This window comes from Heterodontus francisci, chromosome 15 (assembly GCF_036365525.1).
Source record: "Heterodontus francisci isolate sHetFra1 chromosome 15, sHetFra1.hap1, whole genome shotgun sequence".
Lineage (NCBI taxonomy): Eukaryota > Metazoa > Chordata > Chondrichthyes > Heterodontiformes > Heterodontidae > Heterodontus > Heterodontus francisci.
In genome coordinates, this window is record NC_090385.1 from 39,285,700 (window position 1) to 39,309,663 (window position 23,964).

Sequence of the window (23,964 nt, forward strand, 5' to 3'; positions counted from 1 at the left end):
GCAACAACAGAATCATGTCAGCACTTGCTGTCTGGAAAAAAAATAACAGCAGTGGTTATGATCTGAAATTTTTGAACTCAATATTGAGTCAACAAGGTTGCAAGTAGCTAAATCGAAAGACGAGGTGCTGTTCCTCCAGCTTCATTAGAACAGTGTAGGAGGCCAAAGTCAGCGAGGTCAGAGTGGGAGTGAGGCAGAGAATTAAAATGACAGGTGACTGGAACTGAAGGTCACACTTGCAGATAGAACAGAGGTGTTCCACAAAGCAATAACCCAATCTGCGTTTAGTCTCCCCAATGTAGAGGAAACTGCATTGCGAGCACAGAATACAGTATACTAAATTGTACAAAGACATCATTGTTCACCTGGAAGGAGTGTTTGGGGCCCTGGATGGTGGGAAGGAAGAAGGTTAAAGGGCAGGTGTTGCACCTCCTATGCTTGTATGGGAAAAGCAGGTACTGGAGGCAATGGAAGAGTGGACCAGCATGTCGAGGTGAGACCAATCTCTTTGGAAATGGCAGAGAATGATCTGTTGCATGTGGAGGCTGGTGAGGTAGGTGGTGAGGAAAAGGGGAACCCTTTCATGGCTCTGGGAGGGATGAGAAGGGGTGAAGCAGAAGCGCACAAAATAGGATGGAAACGGTTAAGGGACGATCAATCACGGTGCAGGGAAACCCTCAGTTGAGGGAGAAGGAAGACCCAACAGAAACACCAGTATGGAAGGTGGCAGTCTGAACAGATGTGATGGAGACTAAGAAACTGGAAGAAATAGAAACATTACAGGAAGCAGGGTGGGAGGAAGTATAATCAAGGTAGCTGTAGAGTCAGTAGGCTTACAGCAGATATTGGTTGGCAGCCTATCCCCAGAAATGGAGAAAGAGAAATCGAAGCAGGAAAAGGAAGAATCAAGACATGGAGCATGTGATGGCAAAGAGGGGTGGAAATTTGAAGCAAAAAGTTAATAATTTTCCAGCATGGGGCAACAGCAGGAAGTGGCCCCAACACAGGTCATGGAGTCAGAGTCATTTACTCAACAGAAGGCAGGCATTTGGCCCATCAAGTCCATGCCAACTCTTCAGTCAATCCCACTCCCCCATTCCATCGACGTAGCCCTGCAAGTCTGTTTCCTTCAACGTACTGAAAAGAGAGATGAGACCTGAATAAGGCTGGAACAAAGGCAGACATAGCCAGGATCCATATGGGCTCCCATAGCGATACCTTTTATTTGCAGGAAGTGAGAGCCAAGGAGAGGTTGTTCAATGTAAGAAAAGGTTCAGCCAGGCAGAGGAGGGTGGTGGTGTATGAGGACTGGTTGAGCCTCTGTTCAAAACAGAGAGCCCATGGACTGTTCCGATGGGGGACAGAGGTGTAGAGAGACTGGATGACTATGAAACCAAAATAGTAGGGCCAGGAAACGGAAAGTGGCAGAGGGTGTCAGAAGCAACTGGACAAGGGGGAAAAAAAGTGTGCAGATGGGAAGAAATCCTATTTTTGTGGGCTATAAACAGGCTGAAATGATGGCTACCAGGGCAGTCTTACTTGGGAAGGAGGTAGAAGCAGACTGTGGGATTTGGGGGACTATGAAGTTGGAGGCTGTGGATGGGAAAGGGGAAAATCTCAAGAGGAGATGAGGTCAGTAACTGGGAAATGATGGTTTGATGCTCATGGTTGTGGTCCAGGGGGAAGTAGGAGACAGTGTTTCTGATCTGCCTCCAAAAGCAGGGTTGGAGCGGAGAGAACCGAGTACTACAAGTTCAGAGAGAGGTAGGTTAGAGTAAGGGGAGCAGAGAAATTGAGACACTCGATGTCATACCAGCAGTTCCCAAGGAAAGGTTCAAAAGAGGGCGAGAGGCCAGAGAGAGAGTCCAGTTGGAATGAAAATTCTGAAGATGGGAAAAGGGTCCACTGTGTGGTCGGGGTATGGGGGTGTTTGGGGGGGAGGAAAAGAGTTAGAGGTGTGTAGAAGGGCCCTAACCAAAGAAGTGGCAGAGGTGAATTAAGAATAGCTCAGCATTGTGCAGAACTCAAGATTCACTGAGATGGAGGCACATGGGATGAAGCGAAGACCTGATTGCTCGGGGTCTGAGAGGGGAAGGTCAGAAGGGATAATGAAACAATAGAAAAGTGTCAAACAATGAGGGATGGGGTGAGAGGAAAGTCAGATTCGAAAGACGTTGGTACCAAGAGTCGTTGAAGCTTGTGATCCCGGACATCTGAAAAAGAAAAAGATTTTTGTTAACGCGGCAGATGAAATGGAACTGCAGACAGATAGAGGTTGATAGTATGGATATGGTGCCAACATGGTTTTAAGCGTGGATCTCTGGAAGCGGTGAGAGCAGTGGTTCAGAAATGTTGGATATCATGGATATATCTGCAATCATGGGTGATCTGAAACAAGGGTGGAGTTTCAGTTGGAATTACATGGAATATGTCAGAGCTGGAGACTGTTGTGAGGAAGGAGGTGGCTGTAAAAGCGAGCTTTAGGAGACATGTGATCAAACATAAGAAGGGAAACAAACCATGAAGGTGAACAAGGAGACTCTCATTGAAGAGAAGAGCAGAGCTTCAAGGTGGGAAGGGAAGTGGTAGTGAACTAAACACCAATACAAAGGCAAAATACTGCAGATGATGGAAATATGAAATATAAAACAGAAGATGCTGGAAATACTCAGGTCAGGCAGCATCTGTGGAGAGAGAAAAAGAGTTAATATCTCAGGTCAGACATTTCATCAGAATGGTTTTAAAGCCGTTTCCAATCAGTCCCACTCATCACAAGTGGTGATCACCAAGTGATTGATCATAACTCATCACAAATTTCACTAACATCCTCCAAATGTTGACAAGTGAGGAATTGATCGAGCTGCATTAAATATTACCATAAGGGTGAGTGGGGGTGGGCACACTGAAGTAAAGGTCTGCAAAGGAAACCCGACCGAGCCCAAATGCCAGACCTCGAAGTACAACCTGACCGGACTCGAACCCGACGCCTGCCATCAGGTCGGGTCGGGTAGAAGGCCTTTACCCATGTACTGATGTAAAGGCCTGCTACCCGACCCAACTCAAATGGGACCTGACGACACGCGTCAGGTTCGGATCCGGTCGGGTTGCACTTCCGGGTCCGGCATTCAGGCTCAGTCGGGTTTCCTCTGCAGACCTTTACATGGAAGGGAACTGGTCAAAGAAGTGGCACAGAGGTGAAGAACAGCCCAGCATTGTGAATAACTCAAAATTCATTGAGGTGGGGCAAACATAAGGGGATGAAGCTGAGACCTGATCTTTCAGGGTATCACCATATTAACTTCTGCTGTTGGTAGTGATATTATTGTTCGCAATTGTGTGTTATTGCTGGACACGGCATATTTATCACTACAAAGGGGAAAAGAGGGGAACTATTTGCATAATGTATTTGGATGCAACATATTAAGACTAATATCTTGTACTCCATCCTGTCCCCTAAACGGTCCTTTTTTTTTACCATCTGGAAACAGTACCCTTTAATCTCAAATTTCCTAAATGATCTGGTGGGTAAAGCTATCTAACAGGTAGTGCTGAGCACTAAGTCATACAGCCCCAAAAGTCCCAGATAAGATTCACAGTCTGCTGCTCGCCATGGTATGAGCACACCCTGGCAGGTGGTGAGAGAAAAAAAACAAAAATCAGCCTGCCTTCCTGCTTGTGATTTTAATCCAGTGATCCAAGCTTGAAGCTTCATTGACAGAGGACAGAATAAGAGACTGCTAGCTTGCCACATTTAGCCTCAGGGCCTCAGAGCTCGGAAGGAGGGAATATCAGCTCATCATTACTGATTGATCTCAGCTGGACAGTGCACATATGTAGATGTAATTTGAGAACTGCATCTCGTTTGGCTGCAATCTTCTAATGGTGGAATAGATTGCCAATGCTCACAGGCTTACTCGTACGGAGAACAAAAACTTTGGCAGGTACTGGAGGGCATCAAGGGCTTGACAAAAGATGCCCCAGCAAGTCTGTCTTCAGGAGAAACTATCAAAAAGCCACAGCTGGAGTTAATTTGATCATTTTAAGACTACTGAAAAAATGGAAAAAATTCAGTTTGAGGAAAGTAGATTTCCATCAATAGCAAAGTTTATCTGATAGGCAACCGATCTATGCACATCACGGAGATCTGTTTGACCCAATCCGTGCTATTCTCTAGGCAGAAGTGGGGGAAAAAATCAGCTATGGTTCCTCCGCTGATCACTATTTGTTAATTCCAACTGGAAATGCACAAGTATAAACATTGGCAGAGGCCAGGATCAGGTTTAACTGATGTATCCTTCTCACCAAATATGGTGAAATAGTATACCAACAATTTTCACTAAGACTCACATAAATAACAGGGATTTGAACAAGACAGCAGAGGGCATCTGATGCTTGTGCAACCATACTCCGCCAATGAATCAACAAGATAGGAGGAGAGGGGGTAAAATTGGAAAGATAAAAATGCACAAGCAACCAATAGCCTTTCGGCTCATCCTGAATTGAGTTCTACACAGCAAATTCCTAGAATCATAGAATGATTCCAGCACAGAACTCCAAACTAAAATTTATATTTATTTTCTTTCCATCATAAACATTTGCCAGGCAGTACTGAAGAAATCAGGAGTCGGGTTTTTTCCCAAAAAAAGAAAAACTTCCAAAAATTACAATTAAGTTGGAAGAGAATTACACAGATCTTGTGAAGAAGGTTGAAGCTGAGAAGATACAGAATAGGAACAGTCTTTTTAAATGCCTGTACATGCTTTTAATATCTGTTTCACCTGTAACAAGTCAGTTTTGTGCGAGGTATACTTAAATATCTCAATGTTCCCTCTAATTTCCCTTTGCTGTGCATGGCCCATTTGTTGCACTGCGCAGTCCCTTTAAAACTGCCTTGTGGCCACACATCTTAAAGGGACCACTTCTTGTGCGTGACCTGTTTGTCCCGAGCAGCAAGTTCTGAACTGCTTTGCGGTCGCACACCTGCGCAGCTTAGAGGGAACGTTCACAATCATACAAGGGGCAGCAGTTTCATTATGAGAAAACTGCATAGAAAATGTATTTTTGAGCTGGTTGTTAAAAAACTATTGATTTTGATGATAAAATGTGGAACTGTGGTCAAATCTGTAGGTGGATTTTGTTTATATGCTGAATAATTACACCAAGTTTGAGCAACAGGAAGCCTTCCCTTTTACTGCAGATGCTAGAAATCTGAAATAAAATACTGTATACTAATGTATATGACTCATATCCAACAATTCTTGGGTGACAGGCACCAATAGAAGAAACTCTCAGAGCAGATAGCACAAATGAAACAATGATCTATAATTAAACTACATCCCAATAGACTGAATTAAAAGAGTCCCTTTACTGACTATAGGTTAACTTGAAACTCTTACTGATTGGATTATTCAAAGTAGTCTTCAGATCAGTATCAAAAAATAAATAATCTGGAGAAGTGAATTGTTTTCTATAAAATCTCATTGGCCTTCATTTTGAGTAAAATTTCATGACATTTTACAATGTACTTAAACACTGTTCATAAAATAGTTAAGGGAATACATGAATAAAATGGATGGCCAACTGAGAGCCAAGAAGCCTCAGGTTACATTTCCATTATATGCTGTTGGCTGATTTAATCTAGAATAATAAGAGAGAGCTACAAGATCATTCAGTTTTTGCTGATTGCAAGCCAAGCACCCATACTAAATGCGCTAAACAGAGACGTGTGCACAGTCAAATGAATAAAGAATCGGGCTCCTTCCCATCACCAGTTGATTAGCCTGTTGACACTGTCTCGATTCAAACCAAAAAATTTGTGACTTAGGTGAAATATGGGCAGACCAGGTGTATCCTGGTACTGAACTTAGCACCTGTTGGTCTTTTCAGGAAAGTTAGCAAGAAAACTGGAGGCAAACAAAACAAAATTACAAATTTGTCACAGCTTTTCCTTTGACATTTTGACTCTCAAAATTTACAGGGTACCCAATAATCCCACTGATAGGTTTATAACACTCAAATTAACATGTAAAATTATATTTTATAATGCAAAGTTAAGTTGGAATGTAAGCTGTGGGGAGGACACAGGTTGCAACGAGATATAGACAGGTTAAGTGAGTGGGCAACAAGGTGACAGACTGAGTATAATGCAGGGTAGTGTGAGGTTATTCACTTTGGTAAAAAGAACAGAAAAGCAGAAGTTCTTTTCAAAAAGGTGTGAAATTTCTGAACACGGATGTTCAGAGAAACTTGGGTGTACTGATATGAGGAACACAAAGTTAGCAATAAAAACTGAAAGTGCTGGGAATATTCAGCAGGTCAGGCAGCATCTGTGGAGAGAGAAGAGTTAACATTTCAGGTCTGTGACCTTTTATTAGAACTCAAAGACCTGAAATGTTAACGCTGCTTCTCTCTCCACAGATGCTGTCTGGCCTGCTGAGTATTTCCAGCACATTGTGTTTTTATTTCAGATTTCCAGCATCTGCAGTATTTTACTTTTATTACAGAAAGTTAGCAAGCAAGTACAGCAAGCAATTAGGCAGACAAATGACATGTTGGCCTTTATTGCAAGGGAATTGGAGTGCAAGAATAAATAAGTCTTGCTACAATTGTATAGGGGTTTGTTGAGACCACGCCTGGAGTATTGTGTGCAGTTTTGGTCTCCATATCCACTGGAGGTTGCACAATAAAGATTGGGATGAGAGGGTTGTCTTATGAGAGGCTGAGTAAACTGGGTCTATACGCTCTGGAGTTTAGAAGCATACTTCTTTGAGATCACCTCTCATAAAAGATTCTGAAGGGGCTTGACAGGGTAGTCACTAAAAGGTTGTCTTCCCCTGATTGGGGAATCTAAAACACAGGGGGGCACAGTCTCAGGATTGGGGACAATCATTTCAGGACTGAGATGAGGAGGAATTTCTTCACTCAGACGGTTGTGAATCTTTGGAATTGTCTACCCAGAGGGTTATGGATTCTCCATCACTAAGTATATTCAAGACTGAGATTGACAGCTTTTTGGTATCTCAGGCAATCAAAGAGTATGGAAAGCGGGCAAGAAAGTGAAGTTGAAGCAGAAGATCAGCCACAAGCATACTGATTATATCTAACGTTCTTATATACAAGCCATACGTTTTTGAAACAGAACTATTTAGTGTACTTACTATATTTATTGCCTTCCATATCCTTTAAAATAATTTACTAAAAGCAATTTCCCCTCTCCCAAAACACAAATTAATCTGATCTCTTTTTTAAAAACAATCCTTCTTTTGATTCAACTGGCTTCAACAGTACATGTACTGACAGTCAGCTATTATAGTTAAAGTGGTGAGAGTTCTTCTCATTTGCACCAATATGATCCCCTTTTGAGTGGGTAACCTACAGCCTGAGAGAAGGGAGTGGAACTGCACAATCCAGCATGAACAGGAGCTGACTAGCACATGAATGTACTCCCCAAAGTGAGCTACAGTGACCTTCATCACAATGACTTGCCTATAAGCAAGCCCCCTACTTTCCACCATTAAATATGAACTAAATATCTAGTCTTACACAAGTGTATTGAGGCACAGTATAATCAAATCCTAACTGACAATTTTATGATTTCAGATCACAAAATTCTACCCATTATTCAGATATTTCCTTCAGAGTATACTGTCCTACTTTAACCAGTCTTGAAGAAAAAGAGAAGCTCAAACTCTACAATATTTTACTCACATAAAATTTTACTTATTTGCTATTGACAGGTCCTTCATGGAAAATCTGCCACTGTCAGCAAAAACAGGCGAATGTGAAGTGATAATGTCTCACGATTACTCAAAAAGCTGTAAAATCTTTTGCTAATTACCAATACTGTTCATAATAAATAGAACAGGACAACCCAATTACAAAAATCGTCTTGCAAAAACGATAAATTAAAATACAACTTCCTCCAGTAACCTAGTCCGTAAAGAGTCTCCTCAAAGCAAGCTGGTTCTAAGCCACGCAAGAGCAGAAAGCCATGGAACAATACTCCTCACCCTCTGTGCTGAGTTACTTGATCTCAGTTGGGACAGCAGTTGGCCTTAAAAATCTGCTAGAGCTCCTGTCCCTAATTACTATGCAGTGACTCTTGCTGGGAAACGCGTGTGGCAGAGATTTGTTGAGAACAGAATTAGACTCAAATATCATTGGGGAATAACTTGTCTTATTGGAATACACGTAGAAGGGACACTTAGGCAAGATATCAGAGGGCTGGTTGCAGCCATGGAGCCATATCTGAACAAGAGTAACAGAAAGGCAGATCAGGGAAGAAAACTGGAGAAAGATTAAAAAGGGAAATGCAATCTAAATCTGTTTATCCATTTAAAACATTTAAGAATCTCCAACTTATAAAACATATTGTCAATTACTCCATATAAACAAAGCAGCCAGTTAGATTACTAAAATACCACACCCAACGCTGGCTTCTTCAGTAATAAAATTCAAACACTACAATGAAGCCACTTGAGATTGGTCCTTTAAAGTCTAAGAAATACAGTAAAACAGACTTCCAAAAACTGAACAAATTATAACATCTGAGCTTTGCCACTAGAAGCACTTCAGGAATTCAGGTGTAAAGTGACCACAATTTTTCATCCATTATGGACAGTCGCCTAAATTTTTATATGGGCTTCCAGCGAGTGAGGATCCACACCAGGAGCGCAATTTTGAAAAATTACCCTTCTAAAATATATCCTGCCATTTAAGCAGCCAGATTCCCTGACTGATTTTGGAGTATCTTCCCTTTATTAAAAAGCTATTTCTTGGCACTTTCCCTTTCTGACACACTTTTGCAGAATGACATAAAATATCAAGAATACATTTGTGAGCAAATATATACAAGTTGCTTAGAAATGAGTAATTAGTCTTCTATTGTATCTTGGGATATTTGAAAGTTTTCTTCATCCACTTGTACGTTCAACTTGACTAACCCAAGGGAGTCAATGTGCTCCAAAGTAGGTTGATGTGTGAATGAAGAGTCTGTTACATTTTCCCTTTCTTTGCTCCCATCAGCAATAGTTTCTATTACCTCTTCTGTGCCATTTGCTAACCAAATTTGCTGTTCTTCCATATAGTCCTGAGGAGCCCCAAGTACTTGGGGCTTGGAGGAACCTTCCTCAATAGAAAGTTTCATAGGCAAGATAAAGGTATCAGAATGTGACTCATCCAGTTGGATTAGTTTCTGTATGAAGAAAAATAGAACAAGGCATCAGAAAAACAATGCATAGCCACTCAAAACTCCATACGATACAACATTAAATTATAAAAAGACTTATAATAATTTACATATTGATAAAGCGTTCTACCTTTTTCCTAAAATAGCACTAGCAATACAAGTTTGTCAGCATCAATATGACCGTTTTCTCTGTCCACTTTTGAAGGAACGCCGAGGTGTAAGTAGGTTTTGGTAGCTAGACTTTAGCTTAATTTGACCATTTTCATACAGTATCCTCTAATACTTAACAAGGTCAAGTAAGCCATCTTAATACTAACACTTGACCAGAGAAATCATTTTTGTGTCCTGTATCAGCAACTGTATTGATCAAATTAATGTATCAAGTAGTAACCCGTCAAGAAACAATAATTACAAAGCAAAAACAAGAAATGCTGGATTCACTCAGCAGGTCTGGCAGCATCTGTGGAAAGAGAAGCAGAGTTAACGTTTCGGGTCAGCGACCCTTCTTCGGAACTTAAAGCATTGGACCTTGATTGAGTTTAGTTTAGTTTAGAGATACAGCACTGAAACAGGCCCTTCGGCCCACCGAGTCTGTGCCGACCATCAACCACCCATTTATACTAATCCTACACTAATTCCATATTCCTACCACATCCCCACCTGTCCCTATATTTCCCTACCACATACCTATACTAGGGGCAATTGCTAATGGCCAATTTACCCATCAACCTGCAAGTCTTTGGCATGTGGGAGGAAATCGGAGCACCCGGAGGAAACCCACGCAAACACAGGGAGAACTTGCAAACTCCACACAGGCAGTACCCAGAATTGAACCCGGATCACTGGAGCTGTGAGGCTGTGAGGCTGCGATGCTAACCACGGCGCCACTGTGCCGCCCATACTCATGCTAGAAAGCATGGGCTTTAATTTAAAAGTATTAAATTTAAAAACTAAGTCTTAAGCTTGTAAGAAATTCAATATCAGTGGGAATTTCTAAGTCACTAACAAAATCAGCAGAAAAAGTTTGTAACTCTGATAACATTCAATAGCTTGGCTAACAAAGAATCAATTTCTGTATAAATTCATACTGTTCAAGGAAATAACAACCGTAATGAATAGAATTCTTCATAGGTTTTTAACCTCAATTATTGGCAAATGTTTTATCCATTAATCCCCAATTAGAGTCAGGTAGTAACCAATATTATAGGGCCTGGACCAACCATTGGGCAAACCACAAAGTGGTCTGATGGCCAAAATGGGAAAAAACCAGGGTCCACAATGCTTCTTCATCACAGAAACAATAGAAGTCCTCGGAGGTAGAAGCTCAGACCAACAGCCAAGTTCTCCGCCTGACGAAGGACCAAATCTGAAAACAGAGGATCAGGGCAGAGGCCTGCTACCAGACCCGAATATGACGGGACCCAACGGCATGTGTCGACTTCGGGTCGGGCCCATCTTCAGGGTACGGCTTTCGGGCTCAGGTCGGGTCAGGCCGAGTCCAGATCGAGTCGGGTCGGATCGGGCCGGATACACACGGTAAGTGCTCTGCTGGTAAGTATTAAAATTTTAAAACTTACCTGACCTGGGAGTCCGAGACAAAACTGAGTCTGCACAGTGAGCAAGTGACGTCACTATGACGTCATCGTGCATGCACTGCAGCTTCGTGGAGCTTCTCAGTCGCAAGGTAAGTAAAGGGATGGTCGGGTCAGGGTCGGGGCAAAATCGGAGGGACTCGGGCCGGGCTCAGGGTCATCATGTGACCAGTACTCATCCAGGAAGTGCACCTGCAAAAGCTGTAAAGTTACACCCCCAAGTTTATTAAGTATGTTCTACTTTCAATGCTACGTATTATTTTACTTTCAATAAACTCTCCAAATTTATTAATCAAGAATCCTATTGCCTTAAGTGGTTAAGTCTTGCCTGAATAGTAGAATTTGGGTCCTCAAAAAAGGACTTTCAGAGGGTACAATTCAAAGTGATCCAAAGGGGCAATAGATTTCCCATAATCAAACGCATGGTCCAGGAACTCTAATTTAGCAATTAATGATGAACTGTGTCACACGGTTTATGGAAATCTGTTTGTTATACATCAGTTCAAATATAGAGTTCCAAAGGTAGCAGAAGCTGTGCGTGAAATTCTGTAACCAGAAATTTTTGGATGGATATACGGAGGAGATGCAGCTACTCTTCCCGTACGCCCGGCGTAATCAATGTCTGGTTTAAGCACGGGCACAAATTCAGGTGCTCACCAAATATGCAAGAAGCAGTTAGGTTCTCAATGACAATAGGTCTTGTAGAAACCTGAAGATGGGATAGGTGGCAAGTGGGACCAGCTTCCTTGATGTTCCAATCTGCCGCTATGTTTGCTATTTGCCTGTCAATTACAGATTATATGCACTTACCAAATCCAGAGTGGAAGTCTATAATTGAAAAGGACTTGGAACCATCACAGTGCATGTGGGTGTACCAAAAAAATGTGCATTTTTGATGGTTCTGACTTAGCGTTCTGAACTTTGCATACACCACTGTTCAATTCTCTGTGTTGCAAAAGATAAGCATTCATTTATCAATTCATATTATACCTAATTCAGGGGTTTATCAGATATACCAGAAAGCGTGATTCACAATGAAGCTGGAATGTCAAAATGCCACAGGTTGCTACTCTAATTTTCTTCTGCACATAGAAAAACTGCTCCATTGCTGGACTACGAGACTGATTGACTGTCTGCAGTTATTGACATCCTGTAACAGTTGCTCATTCATTATTGTTTCCATTAACCTTAAGATTACAGCAGTCATAATGATCAGTAATCACCAGGGTTACACCTCAATTCTTTGTGACCGTTCCCATCAATAGTGCACTAAGTTTGTTCTGTGAGTACTCAGCCATATACAGGTGGTTAGGGGTACTACTGACATAAGGGCTTCCATGCTTCAAAGGGAAAAATTAAGAGTTCTGGTTCCCAACTGCGATTCAGCAATGCATTGCTGGCAATGCACAAGAATAGACAATACGCGATAAGCAGTGGCAGACATTTATAGAGAGATATTTCATAATGCTCAACAGAGATTCCATTGAAGAATAAGATTCTACGAGAAGGATGAACCATCAGTGGCTAACTAAGGAAGTTAAAGATAGTATCAAATTGAAAGTAAAATACTGCGAAGATTGGGAAAATTTTGCAAAGGATGACTAAAAAAGGGCGAAATTAGAATGAGAGTAAATTAGCAAGAAATATAAAAAGATGGTAAAAGCTTCTGCAAGTTGTTACAAAAACGCATCCATTTTTTGTTAATTTTTTTTGAGGACTTGGGTGTTAAACTGGAAAAAGGATTCCATAAATGCTGGACTGTGTATTTTTTTAAATAAAGGTCATCATAAGGTCTTTTGGACTTGTTTTGTAAACAACCCTTACTGGAAGTCACCTGTCTTCAGGTAATTACCCAGTGGGGACATTTTGACCGAGGAGAGATGTTTACAGAGAAGTAACAGGTCAAGACAGGTCAGGAGGCTTGACTCGAGATATTGTTTTGGTTTCGCTTTGGGACAGTCAGTTGGAGTTTTTTTTTAAAAATCAACCTGACTGATAAAACCCCAGCTCAGCCTGTTCTATCTCTTGGAAAAGCCTGCCAGTTTTTCCATCTCTTTGAGAATCTCTTAGAAGTGAGTGTAAGAAATAGAGAAATTGATGATGCATTCCTCCCAAAATGCCTGCCTGAAACCCCGGTTGCCGCATTTCTCCTAAGATGCTGGGAAAACCTGCTAGATAAATCCTTGACGCCACCTGAACAAATCGCTCCAGAGACATATCTCAGTGACAGCCGCCTATGTGTATTTGGGACGCCAAACCAAAAAAGGGACAACCGACATCTTTCCATATCTTAGTTTAGTTTAGTTTAGAGATGCAGCACTGAAACAGGCCCTTCGGCCCACCGAGTCTGTGCCGACCATCAACCACCAATTTATACTAATCCTACATTAATCCCATATTCCTACCACATCCCCACTTGTCCCTATATTTCCCTACCACCTACCTATACTAGGGGCAATTTATAATGGCCAACTTACCTATCAACCTGCAAGTCCTTGGCATGTGGGAGGAAACCGGAGCACTCGGTTCTTTAAGAATTAGCAAGTATTTGGCCAAAGCAATCTTTTTTCTGTCACTTTTTTTTTGTAACAGAACTCTAAAAAAAATTTTTTTTTTCCGGTTAACCTGTGTGTGTGTGTGTGTGTTTGGGGGGGGGGGGGGGGCAGGTCTAAGGTAAAAAGGAACTTTCATATTTCACTCTGTGTGTTAATGCTTTGCTTCGTTACTGGTTATGTCTTATTTTATAATAAACTGATAATTTTGTTGTTTATTAAAGAAACCTGGCTGGTGTATTTCATTCTGGGATAAAAATAGAGTCTATGATTGACCCTATCAATAACTGGGTAACCATTTAAATATATGTTGTGACATGTGGAGAAGTGGAACTAGAAAAAGTGTACTGCTCCCGCCTCGGTCATAACAGTATACCAAAAGGAAAAGAGTAGCTAAAGTAAATGTTGGTCCCTTAGACGATGAGACTGGGGAATTAATAATAGGAAACTAGGAAATGGCAAAGACTTTAAACAAGTATTTTGTATCTGTCTTCACGGGAGAAAACAGAAAAAATAACCCAAGAGTAGTAGAAAATCAGGGGCAAAAGGGAGGGAGCAACTTAAAACAATCACCATCACTAGTGAAAAAGTTCTGGGAAAACTAATAAGACTAAAGGCTGACAAGTCCCCTGGACCCGACAGCCTGTATCCTAGGGTCTTAAAAGAAGTGGCTGCAGACAGTATGGATGTATTGGTTGCAATCCTCCAAAATTCCCTCAATTCCAGAAAGGTTCCAGCAGATTGAAAAACCACAAATGTAACACCTCTATTCAAGAAAGGAAGGAGACAGAAAGCGGGAAACTATAGGCCTGTTAGCCTAATATCTATCATTAGGAAAATATTGGAATCCATTAAGTAGTAGCATGATATTTAGAAAATCATGAATACAATCGAATCAACATGGTTTTGTGAAAGGAAAATAGTGTTTGACAAATATATTAGAGTTCAGAAGGGAAGGGGGGGGGAGAATAGGAGAGCGATAGTGATAGGAGATTCAGTGGTTAGAGGAACAGACAGGAGATTCTGTGGTCACGAATGAGACTCCCGGATGGTATGTTGCCTCCCGGGTGCCAGGGTCAGGGATGTCTCGGATCGAGTCTACAGGATTCTTAAGGGGGAGGGGGAGCAGCCAGAGGTCGTGGTACATATCGGTACCAATGACATAGCTAGGAAAAGGGATGAGGACCTGAAAAGCGAATATAGGGAGTTAGGTTGGAAGCTGAAAGGCAGGACGAGCAGAGTAGTATTCTCAGGATTGTTACCGGTGCCACGTGCTAGTGAGGCTAGAAACAGGGAGCGCGTGCAGCTGAACACGTGGCTACAGAACTGGTGCAGGAGGGAGGGATTCAGATATGTAGATCATTGGGATACCTTCTGGGGAAGGTGGGACTTGTACAAGAAGGACAGGTTGCATCTGAACTGGAGGGGCACCAATATCCTGGGCGGGAGGTTTGCTCGAGCTCTTCGGGAGGGTTTAAACTAGTTTGGCAGGGGGATGGGAACCGGAGCTACGGATCAGTGGATGGGGTAGCTGTTGAACAGGCAGATACAGAGTGCAGAGAGTCTGTGAGGAAGGTTAGACAGGTGACAGGGCAAAGTTGCAGCCAGTATGATGGGTTGAAGTGTGTCTATTTTAACGCAAGAAGTGTCAGGAATAAGGGTGATGAACTTAGAGCATGGATCAGTACTTGGAGCTACGATGTTCTGGCCATTACGGAGACGTGGATATCACAGGGGCAGGAATGGATGTTGGATGTTCCGGGGTTTAGATGTTTCAAAAGGAATAGGGAGGGAGGTAAAAGAGGTCGGGGAGTGGCATTGCTAATCAGGGATAGTATCACTGCTGCAGAAAGGGAGGTCGTCGAGGAGGATTTGTCTACTGAGTCATTATGGGTGGAAGTCAGAAACAGGAAAGGAGCAGTCACTTTATTGGGAGTTTTCTTTAGAACCCCCCAATAGCAACAGAGACATGGAGGAACAGATTGGGAGGCAGATTTTGGAAAGGTGCAGAAGTAACAGGGTTGTTGGCATGGGTGATTTCAACTTCCCTAATATTGATTGGAACCTCTTTAGTGCAAATAGTTTGGATGGAGTAGTTTTTGTCAGGTGTGTCCAGGAAGGTTACCTGACTCAATATGTAGATAGGCCGACTAGAGGGGAGACTATGTTGGACTTGGTGCTTGGCAACGAACCAGGCCAGGTGGCAGATCTATCGGTGGGAGAGCATTTCGGTGATAGTGATCACAACTCCCTGAACTTTACTGTAGTCATGGAGAGGGACAGGAGCAGACGGGATGGGAAAATATTTAATTGGGGGAAGGGGAATTACAATGCTATTAGGCAGGAACTGGGGAGCATAAATTGGGAACAGATGTTCTCAGGGAAATGCACGACAGAAATGTGGAGGTTGTTTAGGGAGCACTTGCTGCGACTGCTGGATAGGTTTGTCCCGATGAGGCAGGGAAGGGATGGTAGGGTGAAGGAACCTTGGATGACAAGAGATGTGGAACAGCTAGTCAAGAGGAAGAAGGAAGCTTACTTAAGGTTGAGGAAGCAAGGATCAGACAGGGCTCTAGAGGGTTACAAGGTAGCCAGGAAGGAACTGAAGAATGGACTTAGGAGAGCTAGGAGGGGACATGAAAAAGTCTTGGCGGGTAGGATTAAGGAAAATCCCAAGGCGTTCTACACTTATGTGAGGAACAAAAGGATGGCCAGAGTGAGGGTAGGGCCGATCAGGGATAGTGGAGGGAACTTGTGCCTGGAGTCGAAGGAGGTAGGGGAGGTCCTAAATGAATACTTTGCTTCGGTATTCACTAGTGAGGGGGACCTGGTCGTATGTGAGGACAGCGTGGAACAGGCTGATATGCTCGAACAGGTTGAGGTTAAGAGGGAGGATGTGCTGGAAGTTTTGAATGAGGACAGATAAGTCCCCGGGGTCAGATGGGATATACCCAAGGATATTACGGGAAGCGAGGGAAGAGATTGCTGCGCCTTTGGCGATGATCTTTGCGTCTTCACTGTCCACTGGAGTAGTACCGGATGATTGGAGGGTGGCAAATGTCGTTCCCTTGTTCAAGAAAGGGAATAGGGATAACCCTGGGAATTATAGACCAGTCAGTCTTACGTCGGTAGTGGGCAGATTATTGGAGAGGATTCTGAGAGACAGGATTTATGATTATTTGGAAAAGCATGGTTTGATTAGAGACAGTCAGCATGGCTTTGTGAGGGGCAGGTCATGCCTCACAAGCCTTATTGAATTCTTTGAAGATGTGACAAAACACGTTGATGAAGGAAGAGCAGTGGATGTGGTGTATATGGATTTTAGCAAGGCGTTTGATAAGGTTCCCCATGGTAGGCTCATTCAGAAAGTAAGGAGGCATGGGATTCAGGGAATGTTGGCTGTCTGGATACAAAATTGGCTGGCCCATAGAAGTCAGAGGGTGGTAGTAGATGGAAAGTATTCAGCATGGTGCTTGGTGACCAGTGGTGTTCCACAAGGATCTGTTCTGGGACCTCTGCTCTTTGTGATTTTGATAAATGACTTGGATGAGGAAGTGGAAGGCTGGGTTAGCAAGTTTGCCGATGACACGAAGGTTGCTGGAGTTGTGGATGGTGTGGAAGGCTGTTGTAGGTTGCAACAGGACATTGACAGGATGCAGAGCTGGGCTGAGAAGTGGCAGATGGAGTTCAACCTGGAAAAGTGTGAAGTGATTCATTTTGGAAGGTCGAATTTGAATGCGGAATACAGGCTTAAAGACAAGATTCTTGGTAGTGTGGAGGAACAGAGGGATCTTGGGGTCCATGTCCATAGATCGCTCAAAGTTGCCACCCAGGTTGATAGGGTTGTTAAGAAGGCGGATGGTGTGTTGGCTTTCATTAACAGGGGGATTGAGTTTAAGAGCCGCAAGGTTATGCTGCAGCTCTATAAGGCCCTGGTTCGACCACACTTGGAATATTGTGTTCAGTTCTGGTCGCCTCATTATAGGAAGGATGTGGAAGCTTTAGAGAGGGTGCAGAGGAGATTTACCAGGATGCTGCCTGGACTGGAGGGCATGTCCTACGAAGAAGGATTGAGGGAGCTAGGGCTTTTCTCATTGGAGTGAAAAAGGATGAGAGGTGACTTGATAGAGGGGTACAAGATGATGAGAGGCATAGATAGAGTGGATAGCCAGTGACATTTGCCCAGGGTGGAAAGGGCTATCACCAGGGGGCATAATTTTAAGGTGATTGGACGAAGGTCTCGGGGAGATGTCAGAGGTAGGTTCTATACACAGAGAGTGGTGGGTGCGTGGAATGCGCTGCCAGCGGTGGTAGTAGAAGCAGATACATTCGGGGCTTTTAAGCGACTCTTGGATAGGTACTTGGATGATAGTAGAATGAAGGGTAGGTAGTTAGTTTGATCTTAGAGTAGGTTAAAGGTTCGGCACAACATTGTGGGCCGAAGGGACTGTACTGTTCTATATTCTTGGAGGATGTAACAAGCAGGGTGGATAAAGGGGAACCAGCAGATATTGTGTATCTGGATTTCCAAAAGGCATTCGATACGAAGGGCGACATAGTGGCGCAGTGATCAGCACCGCAGCCTCACAACTCCAGCGACCCGGGTTTGGTTCTGGGTACTGCCTGTGCGGAGTTTGCAAGTTCTCCTGGTCACAGTGTGGGTTTCCATCGGGTGCTCCGGTTTCCTCCCACAGCCAAAGACTTGCAGGTTGATAGGTAAATTGGCCACTGCAAATTGCCCCGAGTGTAGGTAGGTGGTAGGAGAATTGTGGGGATGTTGTAGGCAATATGGGATTAATGTAGGATTAGTATAAATGGGTGGTTGATGGTCGGCACAGACTTGGTGGGCCGAAGGGCCTGTTTCAGTGCTGTATCCCTCTAATAATCCCTAAAGGTGCCACATATATGGTTACTGCACAAGATAAGAGCTCATGGCATTGGGGGTAATATATTAGCATGGACAGAGGATTGGCTTACTAACAGGAAACAGTCGGGATAAATGCGTGATTTTCAGGTTGGCAAACTAACTAATGGGGTGCCATAGGGATCGGTGCTGGGGCCTCAACTATTTACAATCTATATTAATCACTTGGATGAAGGGACCAAGTGTATTGTAGCCAAATTTGCTGACGATAATGTCACAAGAGTTTTGTTTTTTTAAATTAGAAGATTGCAATTCTATGTGTTTTTAAAAAACTGAAAGTCTTTTCTCTGTGAACACTTAATGCTGAAACTTGGTGCTTGAGTGCAGACTGCAAGGCATTTGTTTCCAAGCAACTCAACAGGGGAATGACAAGATGCAGGTTGATAGGTAAATTGGCCATTGTAAATTGCCCCTAGTGTAGGTAGGTGGTAGGAGAATTGAGGGAAGGTGGGGATGTGGTAGGGAATATGGGATTAATGTAGGATTAGTATAAATGGGTGGTTGTTGGTCAGCACAGACTCGGTGGGTCGAAGGGCCTGTTTCAGTGCTGTATCTCTAAAAATAATAAAATAAAATTTTTAAAAATGATGATTTATGACTGTCACATGACTTGATTGTGGGTTTTAGTTTCAGTTTTGCAGTGTGAAAAAGACTAGCGAGCTGGAAGCAGCTAGCAGTGAGCTGGATGTGACCTGTGTTTGTAGACCAGAGAAAAAAGACCTATTCTCTGAAAAAGGCGGCTTGTCTCTCATCAAAAGAAATTATACATTTGAGATGGTGGCTGTGATCTGCCTGGAGAGAGAAAAGACTCCTGGAGAGGAAAAGACCCAGGAAAAGAAGAGTTGCTGCTCTCTGTGAAGAAAGGCTCCTTTGCTGAGAGGAAGCCCTGCATGTTTAAAGCTGACAGTTTCCTATTGACTCCAATCTCAGGAGTGATTCCTGTTGCCTCTGATGTTTTGGGAGATACTGATACCTCAAGAAAGCTTCTATTGCTAGACCACTATTTCAAAACCCAAGTAGACCTGTTGCTTCACCCTTTGCTGAAAGGGTGTGACACCTGCTGCAGACGAAGTGCTGTGAATGCCTACCCATCACAGACTGTTCATCAACTGCCAGGAGAGACTGCAAGTGGCATCGGACTATTCGACTCTGGGACACCTCACCGACCCACAAATATCCTACCAGAATGTCACAACCCAGTTATTTTATTATTCCTAAGGAACAGTTGCAATCTAAAACATCCTTTTAAAACTGGTTAACCGTTTTTTTTAATGTATGCGTGTGTGCACAAGGGTTAGGAAGAAGTTTGAAAAGGATCCTTTCACATATAGAGTTATCTCATTATTGTTTAAGACTTAGTTTATTAAATAAATAGTTGATTTTGTTGTTGTTTAAAGAAACCTGGTTTGGTGTGCTTTAATCTGGGGGACAAATAGAGTGTTTAATTTGGCTATTTTCCGGTAAGTGGGAAACTTTACTAATATGCTATGACCTGTGGAACAGTGGGACTGAATTAACAGTGCATTACTCCCGCCTTGGTCATAAGAATAACAAAGTTAGGTAGGGAAAGCAAGTTGTGAGTAGAACACAAACAGTCTGCAAAGGGATACATAGATAGGTTATGAGTGGGTAAAAATTTGGCAGAGGGAATATAATGTGGAAAAATGTGAGGTTGTCCACTTTTGTTGGAAGAATAGAAAAGCAGATTATTTAAATGGAGAGAGACTGCAGAATGCTGCAGTGCAGAGGGATCTGCGTGTCCTCATACATGAATCACAAAAGGTGAGTATGCAGGTACAGCAAGTAGTTAGAAAGGCAAATAGAATTTTGGCCTTTATTGCAAGGGGAATGGAATACTGAAGTAGCAAAGTCTTGCTAGAGCTGTATAGGCCATTGGTGAGACCATATCTCGAGCACTGCTTAGTTTTGGTCTCCTTACTTAAGGAGGGATAAATTTGTATTGGCTGCAGTTCAGAGAAGGTTCACGAGGATGATTCCTGGGATGAAGGGGTTGCCTTATGAGTAAAGGTTGGGCAGGTTGGACCTATACTCATTGGAGTTTAGAAGAATGAGACATGATTTTATTGAAACATAAGACTTGACAAGGTAGATTCTGAGAGGATGCTTCCCCTCATGGAGGAATCTAGAACTAAGGGGTACAGTTTCAAAATAAGGGGTCTCCCTTTTAAGACAGAGATGAGGAGGAATTTCTTCGCTCAGAGGGTCATTAATCTTTGGAATTATTTTCCCCAGCGAGCAGTGAAGGTTGGGTCATTGAATATATGCAAGACTGAACTAGACAGATTTTTGACTTTCAAAGGAGTAAAGGATTTTGGAGGCAAGTAGGAAAGCGGACTTAAGGCCACACTCAGATCAGCCATGATCTTGCTGAATGGCAGAATAAGCTCAAGAAGCCAGATGGCCTACTCCTGCTTCTAGTTCTTACATTATGTACAGAGAGCTGCATAGTCTGCTGACACTTGCCGTCAGGGTTGACACATCTTGTGGGTAAGACACCTGACATAACTTGAATTGTGAAAAGTACTGTTGTGAATGAAAATTGAGGAGAGAAAGGGATTCTTCAAAAGAAAGAGGACAAGTTGTCACAAGAAATTTTTTTTCTCAAATGGAAGAACTGTAATAGAACATTGGCCTGTCTTTAAAGAGGAGATGGTGCAGGTCCAGTCAAGGTAATTCCTATGAGGGGGAAAAGGTAGGACAGCCAAAACCAGAGCTCCCCAGATGATGAAAGAGCAAGATGAAGTAGAAAAAGGCACATATGATAGATATCAGGTTGATAATACAGGTGGGAACCAGGCTGAATATAGAAGGTCCAGACGGGAACTGAAAAAAGAAATGAGAGAGGTAAAGAGAGTATGAGAAGTGTCTGGCAGCTAAAAGGGAATCCAAAAGTTTTTTACAGGCATATAACAGTAAAAAAGTAGTAAGAGAAGGGGTGGAGCCAATTAGCGACCTACACATGTAAGTAGAAGGCATGACTGAGGTACTAAATGAGCACTTGGTAACATCGTCTTCCTTGGTAAAGACAGGTGCAAAGTCATAGGCCGGAATTTTATGCCCCCCCAAAATAGCAGGCTGGTGGCGGGGGACACAAGTAAAATTGCGTGGGAGGCAGGCCATTCCCGACCCCCACCCTCACCGCGCCGGTTGCAAATTTATGTGGGGTGGTGGCGAGAAACAGCCTGCTCGCCCCAGGCCAATCAAGATCCTTAAGTGGCCAATTAGCTGGCACCTAAGGGTCTCTGCCCACCACCGTGGGTATTTTACTTTTGGCTGACGGGTGGCTGAGGCCTCAAAAAAGCCTTCTTGCAGGCTGGTGTGGAGCCCTCCTGATCGGGCACCCTGTGCCCCACAGATGGCCACCCCCAACGCACATTCCCCCGTGCCCCAAATTGACCCCCCTTGCCTCGTCGGGGTCTGACCGATTTTTTACGGCCTCGCCAGGGACACTTACCTTTTTTCTGGGGCTGTCCTTCCTTTTGTCTCTGGCAGCTGGGTGTAGTCCCAGCAACGCCCACCACTCCTGGGGCACTGCGAGGACTAAGAGCTGCCGGCCTGCTGATTGCCTAATGGAGCTGCCAGCCACAGTCACTCGAACAAGTGTGGATTACTTAAGGAAAGCCAGCATTGATTTGTTAAAGTCAAATCGTGTTTAATTAACTTGATTGAGATTTTTGATGAGGTAACATGGTTGATGTAGTGGTTGTGGATATCCAAATGCCACATAATACACTTGCCAAAGTTGAAGCCCATGGAAAAAAAGGGAAAGAGGCAGCATGGATATGAAGTTGGCTAGAGAGACAGAAAGCAGAGTTTCATGGTGAATGGTTGTTTTTTGCACTGGAAAAAGGTATACAGTGGGGTCCCCCTGGGGTAGGTAGGGTGCTTTGCTGGATACATATTAATCACCAAGACTTGGGTGTGCAGGGCATAACTTCAAAATTTGCAGATGATAAAACTTGCAAGTATTGTTAACTGCAAGGAGGATAGTGATTAACATCATAAGGACATAGACAGGCTGGTGAAATGGGCAGACACATGGCAGATGAAATTTAATACAGGGAAGTAAGAGATTCATTTTTGGTAAAAAGAACGAGAAGCAATATAAAATAAAGGGTACAATTCTAAAGGGGGTGCAGGAACAGAAACACCTGGGAATATATGTGCTCAAATGGTTGAAGATGGCTGAGCAGGTTAAGAATGCGGTTAACAGGCATAGGGAATTCTGGGCTTTATAGAAGCATACAGTACAAAAGCAAGGAAGTTATGATCAATCTTTATAAAACACTGGTTCAGCCTCAACTGGAACATTGTGCCCAATTATGGGCATCACACTTTAGGAAAGATGTGACGGATTCAGAGATTTATTGCTGAAAAGAGACATGTGGCTGAAGCTTGCACGCATCAGGACACATGTAAGAATGCCAAATTTCAAACAATCACAACAATTTATACTACAGGAGAAAGGGGTGCTTCAGAGATTTACAGAAAAGACTTACAAAAATGGTTCCAGGGATGAGGGACATCAGTTACGTGGATAGATTGGAGTAGCTGGGCTTGTTCTCCGTAGAGAAGGCTGACAGGAGATTTGATAGAAGTGTTTAAAATCATGAGGGGTCTAGACAGAATAGACAAGAAGAAACTGTTCCCACTATAGAAGAGTTGAGGCACTGATTTAAGGTGAATGGCAAAAGAACCAAAACAGCAACTGCTTAGGATCTGGAATGCACTGCTTGAGAGTGTAGTGGAAGCAGATGCAATTGTGGCTTTCAAAGGAGAGTTGGATAAGCTCCGGAAGAGAGAAAATTTTCATGACTACAGGGAAAAGGCAGGGCAGTGCGACTAGCTGAGTTGCTGTTAGAGAGCCAGCACGAACACGAGGGGTCAAATGGCCTCCTTCAGTGTCTGTAACTATTCTATGATTCGATGAACATAAATAAGACACCAAATGAAGGCACTACTGTATAGACAGAAATTAGAATAAAATACAGATTTTTTAAGAATACAAAAAGGAGATACCCACTAATGAATCAAACCCTGGATTATGTGGGAACAGTGTCTGAACAATGCCTTCAAGATTCGTTGGGAAAATGCCCTGAAATGGAATTTAGTTAACTGGAAATATGCGAGCGAGGACATCATGTGGAGGACAGTTGGGCAGTTTGTTCAAAATGGATTCAGTTGTTCAACTCAATGCTGGGAAAAGGCTCTTAGCTAACACAAGCAAGGATAATTTAAACCACCAAGGGTTTTGACGATGTAAGTTTACAGATAATTTGTCCATAAAAATTTTCTAAGCTAAAGGCCATAAAGCAATTAAAGCTATAAAAGGTCCTAAGTTATATTCCCAGGGAAAAGAAAATTTCACTACAGACATCTCTTACCAATATGAGACACATTTTACCCAGCTCAGGGCCTGAGTGGAACATCCAGTGGAGAACAAACATGTCACTTCTCCCCATTTGTGCGAAAAAACTTGACAAATACAAGATTGCTGGAGAAATGGTCCTAAGAATTCATAGACACAAGTCTACCAATAACCATGCCCAGTGGCTGACAATTACAGGACTCCACATACACAATGTTGGATTGATGGAGGGGTACAGGTCAGACCTTATGGGCACGGGTTATCATCCTGATTGATTAAATGAATATAGGGAGATGTCCTTTTGAAATTAAGAGACAAGA

General features: G+C 42.9%; 1 protein-coding gene across 1 annotated transcript in view; it reads right to left on the reverse strand.

Moving 5' to 3' along the window:
* Positions 1 to 1,873: 1,873 nt before the first annotated feature.
* mtmr8 (myotubularin related protein 8) overlaps positions 1,874 to 23,964 on the reverse strand; it is a 95,202-nt gene continuing 73,111 nt past the window's right edge. The window contains exon 14 of the mRNA XM_068047397.1: positions 1,874 to 9,193. Coding sequence (XP_067903498.1) covers positions 8,873 to 9,193 — 321 coding nt within the window. The 3' untranslated portion in view covers positions 1,874 to 8,872. The remainder of the gene's footprint in view (positions 9,194 to 23,964) is intronic.